Below are 22,391 nucleotides of genomic sequence, written 5' to 3'. Positions count from 1 at the left end.
TGGGGACCTATCCACTTCACCGTTCTTCAAGAGACCCAAGACTACCACTTTCTTTATCTAAAAATGTCCTAGAGTATCAGTACACTCCACACTGATCTCATTACCCTCTACATCCTTGTCTTGGTAAATACCTATGAAAAGCACTACCCATCAAGAACATATTCCCTTATCCTTGTGGTACAACACTCTCCCTACTTATCCTCTTGCTCTTGATGTATACATAGAATGCCTTGGGATTCTCTTTAATCCTGCTTGCTAAAGGACTTTACATGGCCCACTTTGGCTTTCTTAGTTCCCTTCTTTGCAATCCTCAAGGGTTCTGCTCGATTTTACCTTCCTGAACCTTGTATTTGCTTTTTTCTTCTTGACTAAATTCTACAGTGCTCTCATAATCCAATGTTCTATTACCTCCCAACTTTATCCAAACATCCTTACTGAAACATACCTGACCTGTACTCCTTGCAACTCATCTTTATATTTAAGAGGGAGTTAGATATGGCCCTTATGGCTAAAGGGATTGGGGGTATGGAGGGAATGCTGGTACAGGATTCTGAGTTGGATGATCAGCCATGATCATACTGAGTGGCACTGCAGGCTCGAAGGGCCGAATGGCCTACTCCTGCACCTATTTTCTATGTTTCTATGTTTAAACACTCTCCACTGTGTGATGTGGACTTGCCCAAGATCATTTGTTCCCAATTAATTCAACTTGTTCCTGCCTAATGCACTCATCAGTTGCTGCCCCAAGTTAATACACTCCTGCAAGATCCAAACTTATCCTTATTTGTAGCTTTCTTAAAACTTAAGGAGCTGTATTCACTGTTTCTTAAACGTGCAGGCTGATCGAGTGAATTCGGCTGCAGTTTGGCAAGGTTGGCACTTGTAATATTTAGATGCATTAGTTTTCATATTGATATGGCAAAGGGGTCATTTAGCAAATTTTCCTTCTCTTGCCCTATCCAATTTAATCTTTCTCACAGAATCAGATGTCTTTACACGTAATCCTTGAACCATCAACTTCTCTCTCTACCCTCGCTACCAAGGTGAAGAACCCGGCTTCTCCAGTCTAACCTTGTGACTGCATCTCTTGTAATTAGCACCATACCAGTTAATTCCAGTGAAATTTTGAAAATCAAAAAGTGTATCCTTCCTAAAACTGCATCTCATGGTAAAACAAACTTGGTAATTCAAGGTATGTAGTCATGAGCTGACATATCTTAAATATCTCCTCTTATAACCAATACAAACAATAGGTTTATTTTAGTAATGCTGGAGAAACTCAGCAGTCCAGGCAGCACCTAGTGAAAAGAGTAAACAGTTAACTTTCAGCTGAGACCCTTCATCAGGACTGGAAAAATGAGATGGAAGTCATGAGTAAGAAGGTGGGGGGAGGGGAGGAAGAAGTACAAGGTAGTAGGTGATGGGTGAATTTCTAAATGACAATAAAAGAGGACTGAGTGTTCCCATAATAAAAAAAATGGGGGAGGGGTAAAGTAAAGAGCTGGGAAGTCAATTCGTGAAAGAGATGAAGGGTTGGAGGTGGGGGAATCTGATACAAGAGAACAAAAAACCATGGAAGAAAAGGAAGAGGGAGGAGCACCAGAAGGAGATGATGGGCAGGTAAGGAGATAAAGTGAGAGATGGGAATGGTGAAGAGGAAGGGGGCATTACCGGAAGTTTGAGAAATCAATGTTCATGCCCTCAGGTTGAAGGCTACCCGGATGAATGCGAGGTGTTGTCTCATCATGACAGTGGAGGAGGTCATGGACTGCCAAATCAGAATGGGAAATAAAACTGAAATGGGTAGCCACCGGGAGATTCTGCTTTTCCTGGCGGATGGGAGTGTAGGTGCTTGACCAAGCGGCCTCCCATCTATATCGTGTCTCATTGCTATACAGGATGCCACACTGGGAACACCGGATACAGTAGATGTCTCCAAAAGACTCTCAGGTGACGTGTCGCCTCACTTGGAAGGACTGTTTGGGGCTCTGATTGATAGTGAGGTAGGAGGTGTAGGGGCAGGTGTAGCACTTGTTCTGCTTGCAAGGATAAGTAACAGGAGGGAGATCAGTAGGAGGGATGGATGGATAAGGGAGTCACGCAGAGAGCGATCCCTGTGGAAAGCAGAAAGTGGGGGAAGGGAAAGATGTGCTTCATGGTGGGATCCCATCCTCGCATTTATTTTCCTTGAAACAAAGCCTAGGAAACTATATTGTGATGGTTGAGGGAGGAGTATGTTGAGAATAACACTCCTTGCTCCTGAAGTGTTGTGAATTTGTTAATTTAGCAGGAACATATGTTATTTGATGTCTTATTAAACTTGCAGATTTTGAAGCTTGTCTTTGAGACAGCGGGTAGATAAATTTAATGCAACTGAAAGATTACAAAGTACTTTCATGTTCCACTTATGCAGTCCAAATGGAATAATTTTGTTTGTATAACTGCTTTGTCCGTTGTATAGCCCAGCTTGCCACTGGTTTCCTGAAGGGGAAATCTTACCTGGCAAATCTGTTGGAATCCTTTCAGAAAATAACAGGCAGGATAGACCAAGGAAAATCAGTGGATGTTGCTTACTTCGATTTTCAGAAGGCCTTTAACGGAGTGCTGCACATGAGGCTGTTGAACAAGATAAGAGCCTATGGTACTAGCCCATTTACAGGAAAGGTACCAGCATGGATAGAACGCAAACCCGAGGAAATCTGCAAGGAATTTCAAGCAACACACATAAAAAATGCTGGTGAATGCAGCAGGCCAGGCAGCATCTGTAGGAAGAGGTACAGTCAACGTTTCGGGCCGAGACCCTTCGTCAGGACAGGGTCTTGGCCCGAAACGTTGACTGTACCTCTTCCTATAGATGCTGCCTGGCATGCTGCATTCACCAGCATTTTTTATGTGTGTAGCATGGATAGAAGATTGTCTGACCGGCAGGAGGCAAAGAGTGGGGATAAGCAGAGCCTTTTCTGGTTGGCTGTTGGTGACTTGTGGTACTCTGCAGGGATCAGTGTTGAGGCTACTTCTTTTCACATTGTGTCAGTGATGTTGGGTGATAGAATTGATGGTTTTGTGGCCAAGTTTACAGACTGCATGAAGATACATGGAGGGGTAGGTAGTGTTGAGGAAGCAGAGAGTCTGCAGAAGGACTTAGACAGAATAGGAGAATGGCCAAAGAAGTGGCAGGCAGAATATAGTGTAGGGAAGAGTGTGGTCATGCACTTTGGTAGAAAGAATAAAGGCATAGATTATGGGGGAAAAATTCAAATATCAGAGTTGCAAAGATATTTGGCATCCTTGTGCAGAGTTTTCTAAAGATTAACTTAGAGGTTGGTAAGGAAAGCAACTGTCATGTTGGCATTCATTTCAGGAGGGCTAGAATGTTAAGAGTAAGAATGGAATGCTGAGGCTTTATAAGGCATTGGTCAGACCTGGAGTATTGTAAGTAGTTTTGTGCCCCTCAAATCCAATGGCGATGGAGAAAAGATCCGATGGCGTTTGAGAGGTTCAAAGGAGTTGCAGGGGACTGATTCCAAAATGAAGGGGTATGAGGTGAGTTTGATTGCACTGGATCTGTTCTTGCTGGAATGAAGTGGTGGGGGGGAAGGGCAGATCTTATTGAAATCTATTGAATATTGAAAGGCTGTGACAGAGTGGGTATGGAGAGGATGTTTCTATAGTTGGTGACTCGAGGACCAGAGGGCACAGCCTCAGAATAGAGAGATGTCTGTTTAGAAGAGATGAGGAGGAATTTCTAGATAAAGGGTGGTGAATCGGTGGAGTTCATTGCCCCAGACAGCTGTGGAGGCCAAGTTACTGAGCGTATTTAAAGCAGAGGTTGATAGATTCTTATTTAGTCAGGGTGTTAAAGGTTACCGGAGGAGGCAGATGGATGGGGTTGAGAGGGATAATAAGTCAGCCATGGTGGTAGAATCGTGATGGGACGATTGCTGAGTACTGCTGCTATGTCTTATGGTCGAATCAGTTTTGTGTACCATTGGCTGAGGAAGAATAGTGAACCAGAACAATAGCCCTATTATGGAGTTTCCTTTAACTTAAATGAGCAATTATAATTTCATCTTAATGACAATATGGCCATTTTTTTGAGAACAGCACTGAAATGTCAGTATTGAATATACTGCTGGAAAGATACATTCATTCATAATCTTGTAGTTCTGAAGTGAGAATAATCATTCTAATTTATTTATAGGATTTTAATGAAGTGAAAGATGTTGCCTGGTATAACTGTCTTTCATGTGTGGGGCTGTGTGTACTGAAGAAGAGTGGCTGTTTCAGGAAAAATAAACCACCTTATTTGTTGATTTATTTTAGAGCTGTTAATTTGAATCTCATTTTCCTGGAGTATATGCAGCGCTTTAGGGAGTCAGTATGATTCAGAATTGCAGGGAATTACTTCAATACTCAATACATTATACGTAGCACTGATTGTAGTAGTAGCATATAGGCATCCGTTAGTCTCATGAGATCATGGATTTGCACCTTGGAAGGTTTCTAGGGCACTGGCCTGGGCAAGGTTGTATGGAAGACCAGCAGTTGCCCATGCTGCAAGTCTCCTCTCTCCACGCCACCAATGTTGCCCAAGGGAAGGGCATTAGGACCCATACAGCTTGGCACCAGTGTCGTCGCAGAGCAATGTGTGGTAAAGTGCCTTGCTCAAGGACACACACACTGCCTCAGCCAAGGCTCGAACTAGCGACCTTTGAATCACTAGATGAACGCCTTAACCACTTGGCCACACGCCAACACAGTAGCAGCATACTGGAGGAAAAATAGTAACAACCAGAAACTTAGTTAGCTTCAACTGAAGAAAATCTCTGCAAATTTTATGTTCTTTCATGCCCATGTGAGAGAAATTCATTGGTTTCTAAAATGTTGTCTTGCTCCATCTGTTAGTCTTGCGAGACCATGGATCTGCGCCTGGAAAGTCTTCACTCTCCAGGGTGCAGGCCTGGGCAAAGTTGTATGGAAGACTGGCAATTGCCCATGCTGCAAGTCTCCCCTCTCCACGACACCAGTGTTGTCCAAGGGAAGGGCATTGGGGCCCATACAGCTTGGCACCAGTGTCATCGTAGAGCACTGTGTGATTAAGTGCCTTGCTCAAGGACACAACACGCTGCCTTCAGATCGCTAGTCGAACGCCTTAACCACTTGGCCACGTGTTCCAGAGTGGTAACACATTTATGCTTTTGTGAGGATTAATGGTGGTGGCATTGGGGGTGTGGGGTTGCTGGTAAGGAAATAGGTACCAGTCTGTCTGTCTCCCAGTTTGCTAGCAGAGTCACAATTTAAGGTCTTAGTGATATTAAGGCTCCACTGTATAATGTATAGTGGAAAGCTGATGAAGCAAGATCAAGGACATTAAATATCAGCCACTGCTTGTCTCAATACAAGCAGATTTTCAATGATGACAGATTAAACATTAACATCATTCACTTAAGTTTAAAGTTCAGAGTAAGTTTTATTATCAAAGTACATGTATGTCACCATATACAACCTTGAGGCCCATTTTCCTGTGGTCGTACTCAGCAAATCTATAGAAAAGTAACTGACAGGATCAATGGAAGATCAAACAGAGTGCTGAAGACAACAAACTGTGCTTATCCAGATATAAATAAATAGCAATAAATAACGGGAACATGAGATAAAAAGTCCCTAAAGTGGATCATTATACAAGTATATTTTCAAAGGGGCCACTGGGTTTGTGTATATTTCAAAAGTGCTTCAATTACAAAATAGGAAGGAAGCATCCATTCATTTTAGAAGATACTAAGTTGTGCATGCACTTCATTGAAAGTGACTGGGAAACAAAAGGTTACTGCTCCTGAATCAGGTTTATTATCACTGATATATGTGGTGAGAAGTGTTATTTTATGGTAGCTATGCATTGCAAGACATGAAAATCACTATTAGTTACAATAATGTAAGAATAAACTTTTAGTAAGAAATTATGAATATTTAATGCAACTATAATTAGTCTTTATTGAATAACTGGACTGAATAGTGTAAACAAAAAAATCTGAAATGGCACAGTAAATTATTTCATTTTGCAGCTTTTCAGAACAAAAATCAGCTTTGTTTTTTTTTTCTTTTTGTAAAGCTTTGGGTCCCTGGCAAGTGGAAAGAGAAGAAATAATGGGACAGGTATAACACCTTTGGTTGTATGGGAAAGTACCACTTGGCAGGCTGGTGACAGAAGAGCAAACTAAGGAATCACAAAAGGAGCAATTCTTTTGAAATGCTTGTTCCTATTGGTAGAATCTTGTTAGAGCTGGCATAATTTGCAAAGAGTGCCAGTGTTGTAACTAAACTGGAACAGTTGATGTGTTGATAACCTTGCATTTTTCTTTAATTCTGATTTTCAGCATCTGTATTTCTGTATCTAAAATTCATATTGCCATTGTAAAGTAATTATAAGATGCCTTTTCTTACTAATGGCAGACTATATATGAGGTCACGCTCACATCATTGGGTCAAATTTATTTTTAAGTTCTTGGTTTAGTCTGGTTGCAATTTGAAACTGATTACTTAATTCCAAGTGGCTCTCAGGATCTGGAAATTGTGAAAAGAGGTGTTAAATTTTACCTAAATTACTTTTTGGGGAATATTTCCCTTTGTTGAATTTGATACGAGTCAGTGCTCCTTAGCCCACTTTTCTCCTGGCATCTGTTCATATGATGTAAAGATTAATTTCAACTCCTATTCTGACTGCTTTGTTGACAGAACTCTTTCCAACTCCTTTCTTCTGTTTTTCTTCCACAAATTTGTGGCTTTCAGAATACAATAGTGAGGTTGCCTGTTCGCTTTAATGTTTTTTTTATCTTTGGTATTTTAGATTAACTTCTTGACTTGGAAGGTAATTCCCTGGGCAAATTACTTAGAGTAAAAGTAAATGCATTTGATAGTGCACTTTTGCTAAATTTTGGCCAGTCTGGAGTTCTCATATATTAAGAATACTTCGCTGGTTTTTTTTCTTGTTGAATTTTGATAACTTGCCAATAAGAAATGAAAATTCTAATTTCTAATCCCGTGGGAAAGCCTGGGGAAGGAAAGAACTTCCAGTGTAGCTCAAGAGATGAAGTTCAGGGAAATGAATAAATATGCAGGGTTTTGGCAAATAATTACCAACAGGAGTAAAGGCATAGAGGTGAGATTAAGGATGTGCAAATTATACATTTAAGTACAAAAACAATCCCTTAGGGCAATCCCATTCATCAGATGACCTATAGGCAGATGACCATTTTTTTGCATATCATCCTTGGTGGATTTGCATACATTTCTTCCATCCGCTGCCCCACTTGCAATCATTTCAATGGTGATTTTCAAACCCACAGTATTTTACAAGTATTGCTGCTGATATACTGATGGTAAGCAAAGCTGAATAAATTGACGTTTATCTGACATTGGGAGAGATCAATCAGTGGTCTACTCTGAGTATGTTTCCTGTGAATATACACAAAATTGAAACTACTAATCCATTGAACGGGGAAGTGAGATGATTAGTAATGGAAACACAACTGTATAATGGAATTACTGAAATAAGGGTTAGACCATAAGACATAGAGCAGAATCAGACCATTCAGCTCATCACGTCTGGTCCACCATTTGACCATGTCTGATTTATTTTTCATCTCAACCCCATTTTCCTGCCTCTATCAACCTCCACTTTAAGTATACCCAATGGCAAGGTTTCAACAGGAATCTGACAGTGAATTGCATAAATTGACCAACCCCTGGCTGAGAGAATTCTTCATAATCTCTGTTCTAGAGGAACATCTTTCTATTCTGATATTATGCCTTCTGGTCCTAGACTGTCCTTCTACTGGAAACGTCCTCTCCATATCCACTCTATCAAGGCCTTTCAATATTCGATAGGTTTCAATGAGATTTCTTCCCCCCCCCCCCACCAATTCTTCTAAATTCCAGTGTGTAAAGCTTCAGAGCCATCAAGCCCTCTTCATATGTTAACCCTTTCATTCCTGGGATCATTCTTGTAAACCACCTCTGGACCTCTCCAATGCTAGCTCTTAGATATGCAACCCAAAATTGCTCACAATACTCCAAATGTGGTCTGATTGATGCTTTATAAAGCCTCAGCATTATATCCTTGCTTTTATATTCTACTTCTTTCAAGATGAATGTTAACATTGCATTTTTACTACCTATGCAACCTGGGGAATCCTGCACTTGGACTCCCATTGCCACTCCTTTGCCCATTCTCCTAATGTGTTCCAAGTCCTGCTGCAGACTCCCCGCTTCTCAACATTATACGGCCCTTCACCTACCTTTGTATCATCCGCAAGCCTGGCCACAAAGCCATCAGCTGCATCATCCAGATCATTAACATATAACGTGACAAGTAGCAGACGCAACACAAACTCCTCCAGAACACCTCTAGCCACTGACAGCCAACCAGAAAGGACTCCTTTTTTTCCCACTCTGTGCCTCCTGACAGTCGGCCAATATTCAGTTCATGCTAGTATCTTTTCTGTAGTACCATGGGCTCTGACCTTATTTAGCAGCCTCATGTGCAGCATCTTGTGAAAGGCCTTCTGAAAATCAAAGTAAACATCATCCACTGACTCCTTTTGTATCCAGCCCGTTACTTCCTCAGAGTTCCAACAGATTTGTCAGGCAAGATTGCCCCTCAAGGAAACCGTGCTGATTTTTGTCCTATTTAACCGTGTGCTTCCAGGTAGCCCTAAACCTTATCCTTAATAATGGATTCCATCTTCCCAGCCACTGAGTCAGCCTAACTGGCCTATTAATTTCCTTTCTTCTGTCTCCTTCCCTTATTAAAGAGTGGAGTGACATTTCAATTTTCCAGTCCTCCGGAACCATTCCAGATTCTAGTGATTCTTGAAAGATCACTACTAATGCCTTCATAATTTCTTCAGCTGTCTCTTTCAGAAACCTGGGGTGTAGCCTATCCTGTCCAAGTGACTTATTTACCTTCAGACTTTTCAGCTGCTCAAGCAGCTTCTCCTTAGTGATAGCAACTACACTCACTTTTCTCCCCTGACACACTTTTGAATTTCTGGCATACTTACGGAGACTGACACAAAATACTTACTAAGTTTATCCGCCATTTCTTTGTCCCCAATTAACACCTCTCCATTGTCATTTTCCAGTAGGCTTCTGACCATACTTGTCTCTGTTTTACTTTGGAAACATCTGAAAAATTTTTTGGTCTTCTGCAACAGACGAGAGTGGGGGACAAACAGCTCACTGGTTTCAGTGTTACAATCTGCAGCATCGCTTATTTGAATTCTCCTGACCTGAGGACCCTCAGACTCGCTCACCATAGATAGGTAGATAGAGGGAGAGAGAGATCAAGTGCAGAGACCTTCTTTTGACAGCAGCATGTACCGCCTTCCTGCTCACTCGATGTTTCAATCTCCCATGATGCTTCAGTCAGCAACATTGGCGAGGAATCTTCGCCTGCAGGACCTTGGCACACGGCCTCCAGGCTGCACCTGGAGATATTGAATCGCCAGTCTGCTTGGCAAGTTCAGAGAGCGAGAACTCACAGCTTGGGAAGAACGTAGTTTGACTGCAACTGTGAATCACGGACCCCGACAGGATTCCAGCCATCTTGAAAAGGAAAAGAGACATGAGAAGAGAAGAAATTTAACTGTTTCACGGACAAACTGGAAAAAATTCCCCTGGTCCACAAAAACCTCTGGCACCATCTTTAGCTCCTCCCACTTTAGCACCTGCTCTTGAGTTTTAAAAGATTCCCACTAATTGTTGTGGGCACATGGCCAAGTGGTTGAGGCATTGGACTAGCTACCTGAAGGTCGTGAGTTCGAGCCCCAGCCGAGGGAACGTATTGTGTCCTTGAGTAAGGCACTTAATCACACAGTGCTCTGCGACGACACTGGTGCCAAGCTGTATGGGTCCTAATGCCCTTTCCTTGGACAACATTGGTGTCGTGGAGAGGGGAGACTTGCAGCGTGGGCAACTGTTGGTCTTCCATACAACCTTGCCCAGGCCTGCGCCCTGGAGAGTGAAGACTTTCCAGGCACAGATCCATGGTCTCGCAAGACTAACGGATGCCCGCTAATTGTTGCTTTATTGTATGCTCTCTCTTTTGCTTTTATGTTATCTTTGACTTCCTTTGTCAGCCATGGTTGCCCCATCCTCCCTTTAGAATGCTGCTTCTTTGGGATAAATTGATCTTCTCTTCCAACTTACTTACAGAAACTCTGGCCATTGCTGTTCTACCATCATCCTTGCTAGTGTCCTCTTACAGTCATCTGTGGCCAGTTCTTCTCTTGTGTCTCTGTTGTTCCCTTTTGACTGTAATACTGATACATTATTTTTGCCCCTCTCCCCAGTGATTTCTATCATATTATGATCACTGACTCTTAAGGGTTCCTTTACCTTAGGCTCCCTAATCAAATCTGGTCCATTACACAACACCCAGTCTACAATTGCCATTTCCCTAGTGTTCCTAAAAAGCCATTTCATATGCATTCTACAAATTTCTTCTCTTGTAATGCAGCACCAACCTGATTTGCGCAATCAACCTGCATATTGAAATCCCCCATGACTATTGTAACATTGTCCTTTTTACATGCCTTTTCTATCTCCTGTTATATTTCATACCCTACAACCTGGCTATGGTTCAGAGGTCTGTATGTAATTCCCAACAGGGTCTTTTTACCCCTGCTGTTTCTTGATTCTATCCACAAGGAATCTACATTTTCTGGTTCCATGTCACTTCTTTATAAGGATTTGATTTCATTTATTTTACTAACAAAGTCACTCCATCCCCCCTGCCCACCTGCCTGTCCTTTTGATATCATGTGTATTCTTGGACGTTAAGGTCCCAGCTGTGATCTTCTTTCAATCAATCATGACTCTGATGCCCATAATATCATAGCTGCACTACAAGATCATCTACCTTGTCTCGTATACTGCATGCATTCAAATATAACACCTTCAGTCCTGTATTCACCACCTTTTTTTTCAATTTTGTTTCCATGTTGCCTGAAGTTAAATTCTTATCCCTTCCTAAATTTTTAGTTTTTTTTTTATTCTGGTGACTTTAGTAACCTCCCCTACACTCTCCTTCCCTTTTGCTTTATCCATACTTTCCCGACCCGTTGAACCCATGCTACTATTTAAAGCCCTATCCACAGCCCTAGTTGTGATTCACCTGGTTCCAGCATGGTTTAGGAGGACACGTCCCCTTGTAACAGCTCCTTCCTTCCCCAATACTGAGACAAAGGTCCCACAAATTTAAAACCAGTTCTTCCACACCAGTCTTTCAGCCACACATTTATCTCTCCGAAACTATTAACCCTGTGCCAATTTGCACATGGCCCAAATATACGACTTGAAAAGTAGGTTCTTAATTCTTTCTGGGATCTTAGACAGTTATCCCTTATTTTCTAATCCATTACACCCAAAGAATATATCTGATTACAAATGTTCCCACTTAGTAACAACACGTTACTACTTTACTCTTATTTTTATTTTTGTAAATTTGTAAAGTTCTATCACAAATTATTGTGTAAACATTAATTCTTCCTATTTCCTCTGGCAGTGATAGTCCTTAAATGGACTTTTGCATCTCAGCTCTGGAGCTAGAGAAAGTTTTGTGTTAGTGAATTTTACCTTTCAGAGATTTAAGAGATGATGATTAATTTTATTTGTTGCATGTACATCGAAACATACAGTGAAATGTGTTGTTTGCATCAATTGAAGTTGGTGGGGATTGTGTGTGGCAACCGGCAAGTGTCGCCTGTTTCTGGTGCCAACATAGCTTGTCCCCAACTCACCAACCTTGACTGTGCGTCTTTGGAATGTGGGAGGAAACCGGAGCACCCGTATGAAACCCAGGTGGCCCCAGGGAGAACGTACAATCTCTTACAGACCACAGTGGGAATCGAACCCCTATCTCATAGCTCGCGCCTCTCTTTCCCAAATAGCTGTAAAATAAGGGTAAAACTGCATATCTTTAGGTAACAAATGAGGCATAAGGTAAAATGGGTGGTCCTTGAGCTCCTTTGCAAAATACCTGAATTTCTGTATCATGAAGTACATACAAGTGTTCATCTAATCCTGGCCCTGATGTTGAGAATTGCCCATCAAGCCTTAATATGTATTTTTCAAGAAGTCTACGTTTTCTGCTTTTGCTTGCCCCAGGAATGTAAACAAATAAATTAACAAACGAAATCGAACTTTATTAAATTCGTTTTGACTTTCCGTGTTCCCTTTTTTTTTAAAAAAAAAGGTAACCACGGAATCTGTAAGACTGGTGATGTTTGCTGTAATTATTCTCTGAGGACCTCAGGTCAAACTTGTAGATTTGAAAAGCACGTGCATAGAAGTCTCCCCACAGCAATAACCAAATAACCATAAGTAACTTAAAATGGAACGGATGCCTGTTAGGTTCCCATCTGAACAAATCGTACGTATGCATGTACTTGAATAAGTAGCTTAATTCCTCCCTCAAGCAGGCTTCCGGAAGACCAAACTATTTAATTGTAGAAAGATTGTGCTGGGTTGTGACCTCTAAGCAAGGCTGACTTTGATTTATAAGTAATCATAGCAAAGGAGCCAATATCAAGCAACACACATCAAAGTTGCTGGTGAACGCAGCAGGCCAGGCAGCATCTGTAGGAAGAGGTGCAGTCGACGTTTCAGGCTGAGACCCTTCGTCAGGACTTCGGCCTGAAACATCGACTGCACCTCTTCGTACAGATGCTGCCTGGCCTGCTGCGTTCACCAGCAACTTTGATGTGTGTTGCTTGAATTTCCAGCATCTGCAGAATTCCTGTTGTTTGAGCCAATATCAAGCTAGGCCTTAAATAAAAATACTTCTAGTCACAAATATCTTAGCCTGTTTTACTGAAGTCAGATGTGTCCATGAACGAATATGGAACGTTAAAACACCGTCAACAAACTTTATACTTGGATATGTTTTTAGAGAGATTCTTAACAATAAGGATCAGTATGGGCAAATTTTACACCATATCAATGAGTAATTTGAACAATTTGCTCAGTATTGTTATTGAATAGGCATCTTCATTAATTTTAATTAGTCCTATTTTTAGCAAGTACTTTATATTTTCAGTGTTTCAAATAATGGAACAATTATTTATCCAGCAAGAGTTTGCTTTGCTTCCTCTATAATCATTCCTGTTTGGAAGTAATCACTTCAGTAGAGATCTTGTGCATAGATAAAATAAAATAGCCTTATTCTCTTTGCGTAGTACTACATTTGAGTTGGATTCTGATTGAAGGATTTAAGATTAGCTTAGATTTTGAAAACTTATGCTCGCCTGTGTGAAGATTTATGCTTGGAACTTAAATGGTCTGTATTGAAGAACGATATCCTATTCATTTTCTCGAATCAAATTACATTTGTAATAGAATTACTATTATTCACATTAAATAAAAAAGGAAATTGAATATCTTACAAACTTCATTGAGTAAGATAATTTTGTATTTCCCTACATTTTAGTTGGGCAGTTCTCTAAGCTACATTTGCTGTGTGTCCATCTGCAATGACATCTTTGTCCTATTATTGATGGGCAGTTTTGTTTCAACCACCAGATGTCAGCAGTTGGCTTAGTTGAGATGATATAAATAATATCCTGGAGAATGGAGAAGTTAGATGCACTCTCAGTAAGGAAAGGTACGTCACATCCGGAGTTTCTCCGGTTAGCAGACGATTTCCCTCCACACCTCTCTGACATAGTGGGGATTCGCGTACGTGGCATGTTACAGCAGTGGTTTGCCATTGCCTTCTGCCAGGTAAGTTTTCAAAGAGATCACCAGCTCGTAACCCTGCACAGATGGAAAGCGTGCAGAGGAGCCAGCTGGCTGGATTCAAACCTGGGACCTTTCGTCCCAAAGTCCGACGCTGATGCCACTATGCCCCCAGCCGGGTCGCACTCTTAGTATTCGATTGAATATACATATTTATGGGAATTGATAGCTAAAGTAAAGTAATTGCCTTATCTACATTCAGAAAACTAGGTTAATGTTTGTTTGGTTCAAAAGATGTCTGATCTTCAGTCCTTTCCTGCATTTTGTAAGGAAAAGTGCAAGTACCAAATTTCAGATCATTCTTATCCACCATTTGGTAAGCGACTCAGCACAATTATTCCAGGGTAGCCTCGTAACTATTATTTGCCAACTGCATCTGACATCTATGTCAAACAGGAAAAAATGCCTCTGGAAGGGCAAACTTTGTGTAGATGCTATATTATCTTGCTTCTCTACACCCTTGCATGCAGAATTGACTGGTAGCAATATGTCAGTGACTAACTTGGTCTTCTTCCTATCCAAGTCCCACTATGTCGGTGGAAGTATGGACTTGCATATTAAGCATGTGCTGTTTGATGTGGTAGACTAGCATTCATTTCAGGAATGGCAACTTCATTTTTGTTACTATGTTCATGATAAAAATATATACTAGCCATAACCAGTCAGGCAAATGAAAACAATTAGAATTCCAAACACACAATTATAAGATAATTGAAATTGATGAGGAATTCTCAACTTTCAATTACACTGTGAAAGCAAAGCACCTTACTTAGGGTAGGCATGTACTGAGTTCATCTTTTCAGATAGATGTTAAACCCAATTGTGCAATGTACATCTAATCCTGTAGATCCCTTTAGTAGCTGTTGATAGATTTTTATATTTTTCATTATTTATATTTCCTGATCAAAAGTTTCCTAATTAACCTTAACAAGTTTATATTGACTGCAGTCTCTTTACTATCAGTTCACCATATACTGTATTTCCATAAATCCTCTTCTCTCTTGTGCCCATTATAATAAATTCCTGCATTTCCCTCCCCCGCCAAACTATCCCCTACCATCCCAGGGGCAACTTGTAGAAGCCAGTTTGCCGAACAACTAGTGCATTTTTGGAATGTGGGTAGAAACCAAGTACTCAGAGGAAACTCACTTAGTCACAGGGAGAACAGAGAAACTCTTCACAGCAGCAGTGGTTAGAAACCAGGACACCTGAGCTATGAGACATTTGCATGACCTGTAGCATCACTATGCCATCCGATCAATGCATAATGCAACTAGCTGAAACAAAAAAAAGTTGTTGTACGTGAGGCACCTGAAAAGTAAAGTAACAATAGGTAATACAGATATTAGAAAAAAGAGTTACAGGGAATTATAACAGTTTATTATCACCGGCATGTGTCGTGATTGTTAACTTAGCAGCAGCAGTTCAATGAAATATGAAAGAAAAAATATATATAAATAGATCAATTATAATAAGGATATAAATGTATATTGAATACATTAAAATGTGCAAAAGCAGAAATAATATATATTAAAAAAGTGAAGACATGTTCATAAGATCAATGTCCGTTTAGGAATCGTTTGGCAGAGGGGAAGAAGCTGTTCCTGAATCGCTGAATGTGTGCCTTCAGGCTTTGATACCTCCTATCTGGCAGTAACAATGAGAAGAGGGTGTGCCCTGGAAGGTAGGGATCCTTAATAATGGACGCTGCCTTTCTGAGGCACCACTCCTTGAAGATGTCTTGGGTACTACGGAGGCTAGTACACAAGATGGAGCCGACTATTTTTACTACTTTCTGCAGCTGCTTTGGGTCCTGTGCAGTAGAACCCCCGCCCCCCCATACCAGACAGTGATACGGCTTGTCAGAATGCTGTCCATGGTACATATGTAGAAGTTTTGGAGTGTTTTAGTTAACAAACCAAATCTCTTCAAACTCATAATGATCTATAGCTGCTGTCTTTCCTCTTTTATAGCTGCATTGATATGTTGGGCCTGTGATAGATCCTCAGAGATATTGACACCCATGAACTTGAAATTGCTCACTCTGTCCACTTCAACGAGGATTGGTTTGTGTTCCCTTGTCTTGCCGTTCCTGAAGTCCACAATCAGTTTTTCATCTTAAGAATATTAGAGTGGCTCATATGAGAATATGCAAAAAGTCTTTATAAAGACATAGTATTTTGCCTCCCACGTGCCAGAATTTGACTATTGCAATAGGTTCTGGAAGGTGAACAGACAAAGCTCAAGATCTGCATTGGTAATAATCTCTTGTTCATATGAAGGAATCTTAGGAAGTTAGGAAAGTGATTGAGCAAGAGCTACAATGGTGATAATTCCATATTGCTCTGTGTATAAGCCTCAGGAAGGGTAGAAATAGGGTACCTCAGCCTTGTACAGTATTGTGCAAAAATTATACATATATAGCTAGTTTGTAAATCTGGGGGAAGCAACGGATGCTGGGAATGGCGAAGGTGGAGCGCCATGGGAAAGGTGGCAGAAAAGGAGTGCTGGGGTGGGAGGTGGTGCAGATGCAGACACACCCAGCCCTGAGATACCAGGCAAAGTAATTTGAATCCAAGCAAATGGTTTATTGGTCATTACAGAATGCCTCTCTGGTGCTTCCCACTTCCCTTCCCCGCCCCCTTCCCACTCCGAACACAATAGAGACTAATATCAGAATCATCTCTCACGTTTGTCGTGATATTTTTTGCAACAGCAGCTGTGCAGTGTAATATATAAAATTACTATAGTACTGTGCAAAAAGTCTTGGGCACCCTAGCTATATGTATGTGCCTCAGACTTGTGCACAGTACGGTGTGCAGCTGAAAATATGGTACAGACAGTGGGGCTTTAGAGCCGAAGGTTATTGGAACCAGTTCTGGGTAGGGCAGATCATGTACAGACCAGACATATTTCACTCAGTACAATGTCTCTGCCTGGAGGTTTGCAGGTGTTGTGGGATCAAATATGGCAGAGTATAGGTGCAATAATTACATGAGTTGCATCAAAGGGGGAAAAGGTCCAACTGGAATTGGCAAAAAGGAATAGCACCAAAGTAGACAGAACTAGAATTGGAGTATAAGGAAAGCAAAGACTTGAGTTTTAAAAAAAATAGGGAGACTGAAAATTAGTATGAGAGACGGGGACCACATGATAAAATATAAGTTGTCTCAAAAGTGTTTTTATGGGCAGATACAAGTAGTGAAAGTGTAGAGGAGCATACACTGTTCAATAAGGTGGAGTATGAATAACTCCAGCAATTACACACCAGCTGGTCAAACCTTGGTATCAACAAATGTTTAGAAATATCAGTCTGGCACAGAAACAACAGTCACCTGGAAGAAAATCAACTAAGACAAGCCAGTATGCATTTGTTGAGGATAAATGAAATAGTATTTTTGAAATGGTAATGAATAGAATTGATGAGGGGAATACAGTCAAAGTGGTTTACATGGACATCATGAAGAGTTTTGATAAGATGTTTCATAACAGTCTTTAACAACAAAATAAAATAATCTTCCATAAAGGGGCATGGATACAGAGTAATAGACTGGAAAGTGATGGTTGTTTTACAGATTGGAGAAAGGTAAATAGTGGCTATTTAAGAACTCAGACTGGAGGTCTCGGGCGTTTTCTTTGTGTGTCACTCCTCACTGCACATACACGGCTTCTCTGGAGAGAGTGAGGAGCACTGAGTTTCTGGGAGTGCACGTACAGACTATCTCACCTGGTTCCTCAATGTCACTCCTTTGGTCAAGAAAACAGCAGCTTCTCCATTTCCAGAGGAGGTTGAGGCGAGTGAGGCTCCTCCCCTCCCCATTTTAACCAGGTTTTATAGGAGCACCATTAGGAGTGTCCCAATCAGCTGTTTCGCCACCTGGTATGGGAAGTGTAAGACATCTGACTGTAAGCCCCTATATAGGCTGGTGAGGACTGCTGAGAAGATCATTGGAGTCTCTCTTCCACCCATCAGAGGTATTTATCAGATAGGAGGCACTACAGCATTAGGACAAGAACTGTTGGGATGGGAAATAGCTTCTTTCCCCAGGCCACAAGACTACTGAAGTCCCTGTAACCACTCAGGTGTCATCGTGCAGTAAGCACCAGTAGTGTTATACTGTTTACTTTTTAACTTGTGAAATAAATGCACCTTATTATTTGTTAATATACTTTGTTATGTGTGTGAGTTATATGTATTGTGTTGTGCACCTTGATCCGGAAGATGTTGTTTTGTTTGGTGGTATACATGTGTACAGTTAAATGGCAATAAACTGCACTTGAATTTGATTTGCCTCCAGATTGTCACTGATCTAGTTAAGATCTCGGGAGATCTTCCCAACACAGCATCTGGACCTATGATCCTCAACTCTCCATACTATGCATCTGCTTCCCCTTCAAAATGTGCTTGCAGGACTACCTGGACAACATTGCTGTTGTCTCACCAAATAGATTCAATAGGATTCAATCGGTACATTTAATATCAGCGAAATGTATACAATACACATTCTGAAATTCTTTTTATTCATTCCTACCTTGTTTAGTTCCCACCTTGACTCTGCCCTTTTTTCCACTGGTTTGATTCTTTCTCTCTTAGTATTTGACAGTTTCTTCTTCTGAACCATCTTCACCATAGACCTTCAGTCCCTCTATATCTCTCCCATTCTAGAATGATATAAAGGCCCTGTATTTCACTGAATACAAGTCCAACCAGTACTCTTCCACTAGCAATCTCATTTACCAGGCTGAACGCGTTCTTTAACTCCACTCGCACTCTCCAGATCAAAGGTGTAGCCACGGAAACTGGTATTGGCCCACGCTATGCCTGTCCCTTTGTGGGATATGAGGACCAATCTTGGTTTTACTTTAGTCCCTCAACTCCTTTTCCAGTAAAGAGTTTCAAAAATGCATTACATTGCTGCCAATTTCCACTCTCCTCTCACTTTCAGCAATGATCCTTCCCCTTCCGGATTTCTCTCTCAGCGGAGTTCGTGGCAAGATACACTACAAACCTCACAACATATCTTGGTTATACTTCCTTCAATCCTACTTCCTGTAAGAACTCTATTGCATTCTCAGCATACTTCCATCTGTTGTATATGCCTTTGTGATTAGAGTTCCCACACAGTGAATGGATTTAAATATTCATGAACTCTAGGTGTGCAGAAGAGGGGTGGAAACCAGTAAAATAGCTAGGGTGTTGGCAGTGAATATGCTGGAATGGTCAAGGACCATCTTTTTATCTTGCTAACTGCACTTAGTCGAGATGAAGTCCCTTCTTTTTATTTGAAGGAAGTGAGGGAATAAGTTTTGGCAGCTCTGGCCATAATCTTTGAATCGTTTTCAGAATCGGGTATCTGAGGACTGAAAAATTACTAAAACTAAGTGACAGAGGGATAATAAGAAAAATGAGGTTAGAGGTGTGACCAAGTGCCAGGTGATTGAAGACATGGAAAAGAAGTGGGTGCTGCAGTGTGGATAGAAAATTAGCTAAGTAGAGTAGGTATGATTTTAGCTTGGTTTGGAGAGAAGTATACTGTGGAATTTCCTGAAGTTGATACCCAGAACTGCTGCTTTTCTTGAATTTTGGAATGGACCATATAATTTCCAAATTTGCAGATGAAACAAAACCAAGGCCTAGTGAAATGTGAGGACCAAAGTACTACATTTGAATGTATTGACAGACTGATAAAGTGGGTGACTAGATGATATGAATCTCTTGCTGAGATGTGTTAATGCTAAATTTTAATATGGGGACTGAGAAGTGGAAATACATACTCGAGAGCAGAACATTAAAAGCTTCAGAAGAACTGATGTGTTGATATGTACATGGGTCATTTAAAGTGGTAGAGCGGATGCGGGGGGGGAAGCATAGTGAGTCCTAAGCTTTGTAACTAAAGGCATGGATAATGATTAAAAAGTCATACGTAATAACATTCCATTAACATTTTATAAACTAAACTGATTTGGCCACAACTGAAATATTGAAGCCTTTCTAGGTGGCACACTTTGTAGCTTTTGCATCTTTCCTGAGAATGTGGAAAAACATTTGAAATGATAGCACAAAATGCTGGAGGAACTCAGCAGGCCAGGCAGCATCTATGGAAAAGAATAGTCAATGTCTTGGGCCAAGACCCTTCCAGGGATGTGTAATAATGATTTTTTTTTAGACAGGTAACTTAACTCTAGAGTGTACAACTAGAAGTAGTAATGGAGACAGATTCGGTTGTATCATTCCAAGAAATGGATAAATAGCAAAAGGGAAGGAATTTCCTGGGCTGAACAGAGGGGTAAGGAAGTGGGACCAGCTGACTTGCTCTTGCAAAAGCCAGTGCAGGTACATAAACAGAACTTGAATACCCATCTTTAAAAGTGGTGGAATTAATTTGAAATACGATTTATGGAAAAACTACAAGATCTGTGGTTATAAAATATTAGAGGCAAGGAATTTATCCTTTTAAATCACTAATCTGTGTGCTGGTGTGTTTCTTGGGCTAGAGGAGAATTGATGGGACAGTAGAGTTGTGAAGGCTTTCAATCAAGTAGCTAAGGAGGAGAATCATTAACGTGGCATAAGCTCTGAAACCAGATGGAACAGACTTGAGATGTTTGGCAAAATTGGTAGGAAATATTCTTTGAGTGCAGAATATTGTAATCTGGAATGCAAAGCTCAAGACTGCCGGAGAGCAAGCTAAGTAATTGTTTATAAAAAGAAATTGGATATGTAATGAAGGCAAAATAGCTGCGAACCAGTTTTAAAAATTAGAAAGTATATCAGGTTGAGTGTTCATATCATAGACCTTGGCACATGCATGATGGGCTTATCATATGATCTGTGAAGCCCATAAAAATTGTATTGCAAGGCCTGTGGTGTTTAGACTATATGTTCTTTATAAGGCTCGCAACCACTACTGCCCGATTGTGTTCCAGTCCACAATGTAGAGCAAATACAAGCACGTATTTTCTGAGTCTTTGTCCTCCATTCAGAAGTCCCATGTGGGAGACTATTCCAGACACCTCATGGTGCAGAAAGTTCTTCATTGCTGTTTGTCTGTTTGCAATCTTGTTCACGTTTAATCAAAAATTAAGAAATGTGGGTTTCTCTGGTTTTTTGTTTTTAATTGTTTATATTGACATAAAATTAAAATGTAGAATTTGTGGGAATGGCTTGTAAGTACCCTCATCTCTCTACCTGGCTACAAAGCTCTCCCCCTAGCCCAGAGAAATCCTGGCAGTAACAAACTCAATGCTGATAACTGGCTATTGAGCTTGATACCACAGGGAAATACCCAAGCATCAGCATCTCCACAGCAATCTGTAGAGCAAATCTTTGCTTTGAGAGAGCAGTGGGAGGCAGGAATTGACTGTGGTGAGGGCAAGACTCTGTGCCAGGGTCTCAACATGGCAGCATTCAGCCCCCCCTCCCCCTCTCTTGGTGCTGATTTCTTTGCTGCTTTCATTCCAGAGGACCTAGAAGTCAGCGAAGTACCAATGTTGGGTGAATTCAGAATGGAACTAAGATGCAGTTAAACAAAATAATATAGCACATTGTGGTAACTATAGATATTAATCTGCTAATAAACATTCACTATACATAAAGTTAGGGTGTGCCTTGTAAACTTATAAATGGCCAAGAGTCTAAACAAGAATGTGTTTTTCTTTTACCATATCAGTGCTGTGTTCTCCAAGATATTTCCTGTATTTCTTAATATTATGACCAAATTGTGTAATAAAGGCTTAATGTGCAATGTCTGGGAAGCATAAAACTACACAACACATTAATTTGTTCTGTTAAATTAAGGGTAACTATTAATAGAAATGAGTTGTCCTTGTATTTGGTTGATTATTTCAATAGGCATGTGAGTATATCTATTTTTGATTGTACTTTGGGCATGGAGTTAAATTTTTTTTTAAATATTTAATTTTTCAGATCCTTTGATTGTTGAAAAGCCAGAAAAATTTGGAGGAGCACCATCAAAAAACAAAAGTCGTCAGCAACTCCAGAGGGAAAGAGCATTGAACCAGCATTGTCGCAAAGCAAATGGGCACAAGGAAGTTTCTCTCATCCTTCCAGAACAACAACTGGCCAAAGCAAAGATGAATCCTCCACAAGCCATGGAGTCCCCTGCACCTGAGCTGGGACCGAAGCCAATTGTAAAAGCAGCTGATAGACAATTGACTGCACCTGAAGAAAGCTGTCAAAAAGAAATGGAAGAATCTAGTGCCAAAGCATCATGTACATTGCAGGAACCCTCTGTTAAAGAGCTATCAGCAGAACAGATCAAAGGGGTGGAATTGTTAGTAAGTCCAGAAATAATTATTAGAAATAGTGCTTAAATACTCTTGTTGTATCTTGGTAATGTCAAGGTTCAATCCAGCTCTCCACCCCCCCCCCCCACCTCAGAAAAGTCAGAAGAAACATTCGACAATGAGGTTTATATTATGTCTCTTTCTAATGTAGATACAGGAGAAAACATTCCATGCCTTTGTTACTGTCCACTTGGATCATAGCTGATCACTGTCTTGGTTTTGTTTAAAATGCCTTTGTTTCATAAACCTTGCACAAATCCATACAATCTCAGTTTTGGAATTGTGAATTA

At 40.7% G+C, this 22,391-nt stretch overlaps 1 protein-coding gene across 2 annotated transcripts in view; it reads left to right on the top strand.

Annotated features, from left to right (window-relative positions):
- gorab (golgin, rab6-interacting) overlaps positions 1–22,391 on the top strand; it is a 31,708-nt gene that overhangs the window by 2,262 nt on the left and 7,055 nt on the right. Inside the window, exons 2-3 of one of the 2 annotated variants that reach the window (XM_072273951.1) lie at positions 15,368–15,478; positions 21,722–22,088. In XM_072273951.1, coding sequence (XP_072130052.1) covers positions 15,454–15,478; positions 21,722–22,088 — 392 coding nt within the window. In that variant the 5' untranslated portion in view covers positions 15,368–15,453. The remainder of the gene's footprint in view (positions 1–15,367; positions 15,479–21,721; positions 22,089–22,391) is intronic. The other variant, XM_072273950.1, reaches the window with a different exon arrangement.

Source organism: Mobula birostris, chromosome 12 (assembly GCF_030028105.1).
Source record: "Mobula birostris isolate sMobBir1 chromosome 12, sMobBir1.hap1, whole genome shotgun sequence".
In the NCBI taxonomy this organism is placed as follows: Eukaryota; Metazoa; Chordata; class Chondrichthyes; order Myliobatiformes; family Myliobatidae; genus Mobula; species Mobula birostris.
Note: the sequence above shows the minus strand (reverse complement) of the source record. Positions and strands in the feature narration are given on the sequence as shown.